The following is a 9282-nucleotide window of genomic DNA, read 5'->3' on the forward strand; positions in this document are numbered from 1 at the left end:
GATAGACATCACATGTGACACTGAAGACTGGACTAATGATCCTGAAAATTCAGCTTTGCATAACAGAAATAAATGATAATTTAAAGTATAATAAATTGAAAACCAATTATTTTAAATTGTAATAATATATCACAATATTACATTTTGATCAAATACTGTAAATGCAGACTTGATGAGCAGAAGAAACTTCTTTCAAAAACTTCAAAAACATAAACAATTTTAATCTTTCCAAACTTTTGACCTGTACTGTATGTATATATATATATATATATATATATATATATATATATATATATGCTTTAATTAAATGTTACACTAATTATGTTGTATACAGAAGAGAACATGCATTTCGCGAGTGCATGTTTTAACATTTAATTAAAGCATATAATATATATATATAGCCTATATACTGTATATATATGCTTTAATTAAATGTTACACTAATTATGCTGTGCAGAAGAGAACATGCATTTCACGAGTTTTATTTGCACGTTTAAAAAGTTAGATGACATATTTAAACTAGCTAGCTTGTATGTTGGCAAACTATCGTGATAAAGCGTTATTTTTTTCTTTTTCTTTTTTTTCTTTTATTGAATATGTATCAGATAACAAGCGGATATAAAGGAAATAGAACTTCTACAGTAATTTAATTATATCAAGTATATGTAAAGCTTCACATATATAAAATAAATAAATAAATACATATATAAATAAATAAAAGACATACACAGAGGAAACATGCATCAGTGATATTGTCAAAAATATCATCATAATATTTCAAGAATCTGTAACTTTTCTTGTTTTTAATAAACCTTAGAGACTTTAGAAATGTATCAAGTAAAGCGTTCTTTCGAGCTATGAATCGCGTACATGTGATGGCACATGGGGCGGGGCAATGCGAACCTCCAAACTCCATCTGAGTCCGTTTTCGATGATGCCTTTTAGTCTTAGTCCGTTTCGTCTGATGCCTTTATGTCTGATGCCTTTTTGTCTGATGCCTTTATGTCTGATGCCGTTTCGTCTGATGCCTTTGTGTCTGATGCCTTTTTGTCTGAGTCCGTTTCGTCCGATGCCTTTATGTCTGAGTCCGTTTCGTCCAATGCCTTTATGTCTGAGTCCGTTTCGTCCGATGCCTTTTAGTCTGAGTCCGTTTCGTCCGATGCCTTTATGTCTGATGCCTTTTTGTCTGAGGCTGTTTCAGTCATCGTGTAAAGCCCACCCCAACATTTCTGATTGGTGCCGCGATTTCGACGGATTAGAAATAGGCTTGAATGGGCTCTTTGCCAGACTACTTGCAGAGCAAATCTAAATTTGCCGGAAGTTGTCTGGGTTTTCCCAGGCTAGAAGCTTTTCAGTCTGAGGCGCGATGCCGTTTTGTCTAATGACTGAAGCCTTTTAGTCTGAGGCATGATTCCTTGTCTTCATATGTCTGAGGTCTGAGGATGTCCTAAAATGTACACCGTACTACGGGGTAATCTTTCATAAAAAACTGAAGCTTCCCTGGGCGGACCATCACCTGCTGTTAGCATTTCATTGTCTCCCATTCATTTTGGCGTCACTTTGACAGCGAATAACTTTACATCTGAGGCGTTTAAAGACTCCATTTGTCCATTATTTATTTCTAAAGAAACACGAAAATGTATAAAAGGCTCCATTACCTTGTATCTTACGTTATGGCCCCGTAGAAGCAGTTTTTGTAAAAATAGGCTAACGATTGCGTCATAACCACGCGACTCTCTGTCGCCCAGTAGAGAAATTACCGTATGGACAGGAGGAGAAGCTCACGGGCAATCGGGGGGGACGTGGAGGCAAAATGACAAAATAATAAATCAGAATACTTAGCAAAAGTTTCTCCTGCTCCTAGCTCATGGACAGCTCCTACTCATACTCTCCGTCTCTGCAAGTTTCGGAAGGGAATGATTCAGATTTCTCTTGGCACAGCTACTAGAAGACAGACGGGTTGCTCATGTCTCATCTACGTCGTCAAGCTCAGTTTGAGTCTGCGCAGTACGGTCAGCCATCAGGAAGTGAGTGCTTCTAATTGACTTCACTTTTCTCCGTTGAATCCAATGGGGTCGCTGTGTCCATTTCTTTTACTATGGCAAAAGTGCGCATCGAGGGCGCATATCGGCCGCAAAGGGGGCGCTCGCGAGCACCCTTCTGAGGCCTAAAATGACAAATGCAACACCCTACGGTCTCACGGACTTAACAGACACGTGCACGCGACAGCCATTGTAAGTCCACAAGACCGAAAGTGCATATGAAGTGTGCCATTTTGCAGTAGCACGGGAAGGGGGGTGCTGCGGGTGCTGCAGCCCCCTCGTCATAGCATCAGCACCCCCAAGTGGGGGGCTGTGGACTAACATAATATTGTACTTTAAAAAGGTGAAATAAAAATAAATAAATGGACAGCGTTAACGTCTCGGTTACATATGGTAACCCTCGTTCCCTGAGGGAGGGAACGGAGACGTACGTCGTGGTGAACGACGAATAGGAATCTCGCTAGAGAGGCCAATCTACTTCGAGTGAAACTAAAACAAGCCAATACACATTGGCGTGCAATCATTTGCATCAGCTGCGCAGCCTCGCAGCGCGGGTATTTAACGAGCAGCTGGTGTGATTGCACTTCAGTTTTTTGCTGAGGAGCCAAGCCTGAAAAGCTGGTCGCCCCGGCGGGTAGCAGCAGATGTGGCGACGGGACGTACGTCTCCGTTCCCTCCCTCAGGGAACGAGGGTTACCATATGTAACCGAGACGTTCCCTATCGTCCGGTCACTACGACGTACGTCGTGGTGAACGACGAATAGGAATCCCTAGCAAAGCGCCACAGCTGCTGCACCCCATCCAGCGCCCCGTGTAAGCCTCCTCACCTTCTTGCCTGGAAGGACGATAGGAGAGGGCTTACACCGAGAGTATCCGTCACTGTTGTTCCGTTATAACCCATACAGTGAGATTATTGGATAACACTGGGAAAGCGTGCCCGATCTGAGGGAGGGGAACGCTGCGGGAGCCACATTCTTAAGGAGAGTTATGTGGGAATAGACATATGGACTAACCCGAGGGTTGTACTGCATATGAGTAATGGGTGACTTAGCCCAAGGGAAAGACACGGGCTTCCATTAGGAGCAGCCGTGGAGAATATACACATATGGGATCCCCGTAGGGTCACACATATGGGACCCAGCCTAGACCCGGTTCTCAAGGATTCAGCGGACAAGGCCTGGCACCGGACACTCCGCCATGTCCGGGCCGAGGGTGTTTGGAGGACTCAACAGGTTTTGACTCTGGAGTAATAAGGTGCACAGTAGGATGCAGCAAGCCGACAGAGCCGGTACTCACCGTGCTTCTACCCGTTTAGGGTGAGAACACGGGAGGACACGGGCTCTACACGTAGGCTATAGAATCTAGCGAACGTGTTAGGTGTCGCCCAGCCCGCAGCTCTACAGATATCTGTTAGCGAGGAGCCACGTGCCAGCGCCCAGGAGGATGCAACGCCTCTCGTGGAGTGTGCATGCAACCTGAGCGGACAGGGCGCGCCTTGAGATTGGTAAGCCAAGGCGATGGCATCCACTATCCAGTGGGCCATCCTCTGCTTGGAGACAGCCTTTCCCTTCTGCTGGCCTCCGTAACAGACAAAGAGCTGGTCTGAGGTCCTGATGCTTCGAGTTCTGTCCACGTACATACGCAGAGCGCGAACGGGACAGAGCAAAGCCAGGGCTGGGTCTGCCTCCTCCAGGGGCAGCGCTTGCAGGTTCACTACCTGATCTCTAAAGGGAGTGGTAGGAACCTTGGGCACATAGCCAGGCCGGGGTCTCAGTACAACATGGTTGTCACCCGGCCCGAACTCTAGGCACGATTCGTCGACCGAAAATGCTTGCAGGTCCCCTACCCTCTTGATCGAAGCCAGTGCAATCAGCAGCAAAGTCTTCAAGGAGAGAAGCTTTAAGTCTGCTGACTGCAAAGGCTCAAAGGGAGCATCCTGAAGTGCTCGAAGCACCAGGGAAAGGTCCCAAGAGGGTATGGAGGGAGGACGAGGAGGATTTAATCGTCTCGCCCCCCTAAGGAACCTGACGACCAGGTCGTGCTTTCCTACTGTTTTGCCATCTATGTGGTCATGATATGCTGAAATAGCAGCAGCATGTACTTTAAGGGTGGAGGGAGACAGCCTTCGCTCTAACCCTTGCTGCAAGAAGGAAAGCACTGACCCTATCGAACATCTTCGGGGGTCCTCTCTACGGGAGGAACACCACTCGACGAACAGGTTCCACTTCAAGGCGTACACACGTCTCGTAGACGGTGCTCGCGCAGAAGTGATGGTGTTAAGTACCTCTGGGGGTAAGTCACCTAGAACCTCCGCGTCCCGTCCAGGGACCAGACATGGAGTTTCCAGAGGTCCGGACGCGGGTGCCATAGGGTGCCCCGTCTCTGAGTCAGAAGATCCTTCCTCAGAGGAATGGGCCAGGGAGGGACTGTCACGAGGAGCATGAGTTCTGGGAACCAAGTCCGGGTGGGCCAATAGGGAGCCACCAGAAGGACCTGCTCCTCGTCCTCCCTGACTTTGCACAGGGTCTGTGCAAGTAGGCTCACTGGGGGAAATGCATATTTGCAGAGGCCCCGGGGCCAGCTGTGAGCCAGTGCGTCCGTGCCGAGTGTTCCCTCGGTCAGGGAGTAAAACAGCTGGCAGTGGGAGGTCTCTGAGGAGGCAAACAGGTCTACCTGAGCCTCTCCGAACTCTCTCCAGATCAGCTGAACCACCTGGGGGTGGAGTCGCCATTCTCCCGGGAGCACAGCTCGTGATAGCTCGTCGGCCACACGGTTGAGCACACCGGGGACATACATGGCTCGAAGCGACCTCAGATGCTTCTGACTCCAAAGGAGGAGATGGCGGGCGAGTTGCGACATGCGACGGGAGCGTAGACCACCTTGACGGTTGATGTACGCAACGGTCGCAGTGTTGTCCGTACGGACCAGCACGTCTCTGCCCTGTAGCGGCCTTTTTAGGCGGCTCAGAGCGAGACGAACTGCTAGCAACTCGAGGCAGTTGATGTGCCAGTGCAGTTGGGGGCCCGTCCACACCCCTGATACTGCATGCCCGTTGTACGTGGCACCCCAGCCGGTGGCAGAGGCATCTGTGAATACCACAGCATGCCTGGACACCTGTTCCAAGGGGACTCCTGCCCGAAGGAACGAGGGGTCTGACCACGGGCTGAAGGTCTGGCGGCACGCCGGTGTGATTGCCACCCGGTGAGTGCCGTGATGCCACGCCCATCTCGGGACTCGGCCGTGAAGCCAGTGCTGAAGCGGTCTCATATGAAGCAGCCCGAGCGGAGTTACCGCTGCTGCCGCTGCCATATGCCCCAGGAGCCTCTGAAAGAATTTCAGTGGGACCGCCGTCCTGCCTTTGAACGTGTTCAAGCAGTTCAGCACCGACTGAGCGCGTTGCTCTGTGAGACGCGCTGTCTGAGCGACCGAATCCAACTCCATACCGAGATAAGAGATCCTCTGCACGGGGGCGAGTTTGCTCTTCTCCCAGTTGACCTGAAGGCCCAGCTGGCTGAGGTGCCTGAGCACGAGGTCCCTGTGTTCGCATAACTGATCTCGAGAGTGTGCCAGTATGAGCCAGTCGTCGAGATAGTTGAGAATGCGAACGCCCTGTTCTCTCATGGGAACAAGGGCCCCCTCCGTGACTTTCGTGAAGACACGAGGAGACAGGGCCAGCCCGAAGGGCAGGACCTTGTACTGATATGCTCGACCCTCGAACGCAAAGCGCAGAAACGGCCTGTGTCGAGGAAGAATCGAGACATGAAAGTACGCGCCCTTCAGGTCGATCGCTGCAAACCAATCCTGGGGACGGATGCATTCGAAAATGCGTTTCTGCGTAAGCATTTTGAACGGTAGCTTGTGAAGGCTCCGATTCAAAACTCGCAGGTCCAAGATCGGTCGTAACCCACCACCTTTCTTGGGTACAATGAAGTAGGGACTGTAGTGCCCTGACCTCATATCGGCTGGAGGGACCGGCTCTATCGCGTCCTTCGCCAGTAGGACTGCGATCTCCGCGCGCAAGACATGGGCATCGGCTGCTCTCACTGTAGTGGAGTGGATGGCCCGAAACTTGGGGGGACGCCGGGCGAACTGAATCGCATAGCCGAGCCTGATGGTCCGAATGAGCCAGCGAGACGGACTGGGGAGCGCTAACCAGGCTCGCAGAGACCGTACAATCGGGACCAAAGGGACCGTAGGCGTACCCGGAGTGGGGCAGCGAGGTGGAACACAGGGGCTCGACTCGGGAGGCTCTCTCTGGGAGGCAGCCCGTAGCGGAGTCTGAGTGTGCTGTGCAACACTTACCTGATTCCACGAGGCCGGAGGTGCAGGAGGCGGCTTGGTTGCGTCCTCGAACTGCACACTGCTGCCTGCTGGCGATAGAAGAGGCGGATGAGAGTGGTGAGGATTCTCTCCCCCCACTGCTCTCCGGGCCCTCTTCGGACCCAGAGATGTAAGAAACTGCTCTTTTATTGAAAATTTGGGTACCGCTGGTTTTGAGGCCAGCGGCGGAACAAAAACAAAAGGAAAACAAGGATTTTCCACCCGGCCCTCTTCCGGGGGATGGAGCGATGCGGTCATCGTCTCCTGGAGAGCAGTCCCTGCCATCTCTGGGTCGCCCGTCCTAGGGCCGCTTGCTCCTGGCTTTGCCGCCCTTCTTAGCGGGGTCCTGGACGGGCGGGGCGGCCCGCCTGCGACTGGCTCCACGGCGCCGTTTAGATGGAGGCTGCTGCGGCGGCGCGGGAGCAGGGGCAGACGCAGGAGGCCGCCCTCGGCGACGAGCAGACTGAGGAGCCGCAGACGGAGGGGTGGGAGCAGCAGCTGGCCGCCGCGGCAGGATGTGACGGATGGCCTCAGTCTGCTTTTGTACAGCCGAGAACTGCTGGGCGAAATTCTCGACCGCGTCGCCGAAGAGGCCGGTCTGGGACACGGGGGCGTTAAGGAACCGGAGCTTGTCGGTCTCCCGCATGTCCGCCAGACACAGCCAGAGATGGCGTTCCTGGACCACCATGGTGGACATCGCACGACCCACCGACCGCGCGGTCACCTTCGTCGCACGAAGCGCGAGGTCCGTCGCGATACGAAGTTCCTGAAGAACTTGGGGATCATGACCACCCTCGTGCAGGTTCTTCAGTGCCTTGGCCTGATGAACCTGCAGCAACGCCATGGCGTGCATGGCAGAGGCAGCTTCCCCACAGGCCTTGTAAGCCTTGCCGGTTAGATCCGACGAGTACTTACAGGCCCGTGAAGGGAGACACGGTTCTCCGCGCCAAGTGGAGTTAGGGCACAGTTGCATAGCAACGGCCCGTTCCACTGGCGGGATGCGCGTGTATCCCTTAGCTGCCCCGCCATCAAGGGTGGTGAGGGAGGAGGAGCCACCGGAACGGTTTCTGGCAGTGAAAGGTGCCGTCCACGCCCCCGTAAGCTCCTCATGCACTTCCGGGAAGAAAGGCACTGGGGTGGGTTGCTGAGAACCAGCGCGCGCCACCCCGAGATACCAATCGTCCAACCTCGAGGGTTCGGGACACGGTGGAGGATTCCACACGAGCCCGACCCCGTTGGCGGCCCGGGAAAGCATGGCCATCATCTCCGGGTCCGTCTCAGGCATCGTTGACACACCCGAAGGAGGTAACGGCGCTGAGTCGTCATCCGCAGAGACATCTGACCCACCCTCCGATGCCGCGATCGACATCTGATCCTCACAGGGAGCCCCAAAGGAGACAACCGGTACACACCGCGAGGATGGTCCAGCTTTCTCCAATGGGGGCTCAACTGGCTGCGGAGCATGAGAGGGGTGAGGGCTCCTAGGGGGTTGGTTCCCCGAAGGAGACGCGCTCACCGTGATCCTCAGGTCACCCACGTCACTGCCCGAAGCAACCCTCTGAGGAGGATTGGATCGAGGCAGCGGCACGGGGACTCCGCCCCTTTGCAGGAACGTGAGTCTCGACCGCAGCTCCGCGATGGTCATCTTCCCACAATGGGTACATGACTCATCCACAAACGCTGCCTCAGCGTGTTTAATGCCCAGACACACGAGGCAGCGTTTGTGACCATCCTGTGAGCCCAGGTAACGACCGCATCCAGAAACACACAGATAGAAAGTCATTTTTTCTCACTTGAAAAAGACGCTCTCTATCTGTGTAAGCTCTTTTAGGGACTGCTCTCACTGGTGCTGAAACACACAGGGGGAACAGACACTGCGAACACAGACGGGAATGTGCACCCGTCTGTGCGCTCTCTCTCTTCTCGCTGTCTTACCAGCTGTGACAACAGCCTTTGAGCGCTCAACGGCGCACCTTACCAGCTGTAAGAACAGCTTTTTGTTTGCTCAGTTTTTACCGGACAAAACACAGAAAAACAAACAAACACAAAGAGAAGACTGTCCCCGCTGCCGTGTTCTTACACCCGCACCGAAAGAGAGATCCAACGGCTCGTCTGATATCACTCTCAGAAGACGCATCGAAGTGCTTGGCTCCGAAGCAAAAAGCTGAAGTGCAATCACACCAGCTGCTCGTTAAATACCCGCGCTGCGAGGCTGCGCAGCTGATGCAAATGATTGCACGCCAATGTGTATTGGCTTGTTTTAGTTTCACTCGAAGTAGATTGGCCTCTCTAGCGAGATTCCTATTCGTCGTTCACCACGACGTACGTCGTAGTGACCGGACGATAGGGAACTAACTCTATTATGCCTAATGTAGTGAGTGTTCAAGCTACGGAGAAAATGAAATAAAGTTTGAATTTGTCATGCTTTGTTCCGATCAGAGCACTTGAGCGGAGAGCGCATTTCTGAATATTCGCTCCCTCGCTCATTCCGCTCAGGGTCGCTTCGCTCGCTCAACCCAGAATGGCCTGCTGGTTCGAAAATACGTGGAATAAGGGCTGCCTCCGACTAAAGTTTTTTTTCTAGTCGACTGGTAGTTGTTCATTTAAGCCATTAGTGGACAAATCGCCCCTTTATATTAATTGTATTACTTAAATAGGCTATATACAGGATAATGAGCGTGTAGGCCTACATAATATAGCCGCACTCAAGCGCACGGCCGCACGCATAATTTAATTGTTTATTAATAAACTGGTGTTTTCTGTGTCGCTGCAAAGATTAAGTTGGCGATGCAGACTCGCCATGAATGCCAGAGAGAAATGCATGTGAAATGCACATTTCATATGGATTACATAATCAGGGTGTAGCCCATTTCTTTTCGTTTTGAATAGTTTCGTTTAAAAGTAGACATTTCAAGCTTTC

General features: G+C 52.1%; 1 protein-coding gene across 1 annotated transcript; it reads right to left on the bottom strand.

Annotated features, from left to right (window-relative positions):
* Positions 1–6663: 6663 nt before the first annotated feature.
* Positions 6664–8058, bottom strand: LOC309489657 (uncharacterized protein; the record flags this gene model as incomplete). Its single annotated transcript, XM_082158522.1, has 2 exons — positions 7988–8058; positions 6664–7920 (listed from the first exon to the last, which is right to left on the bottom strand). Exons 1-2 carry the CDS (start codon positions 8024–8026, stop codon positions 6664–6666), a joined length of 1296 nt encoding a protein of 431 aa, XP_082014648.1. The 5' UTR covers positions 8027–8058.
* Between the last annotated feature and the right edge of the window lie 1224 nt (positions 8059–9282).

Source organism: Leuciscus leuciscus (genome assembly GCF_965113295.1).
Source record: "Leuciscus leuciscus genome assembly, chromosome: 24".
NCBI classification, from domain to species: Eukaryota; Metazoa; Chordata; class Actinopteri; order Cypriniformes; family Leuciscidae; genus Leuciscus; species Leuciscus leuciscus.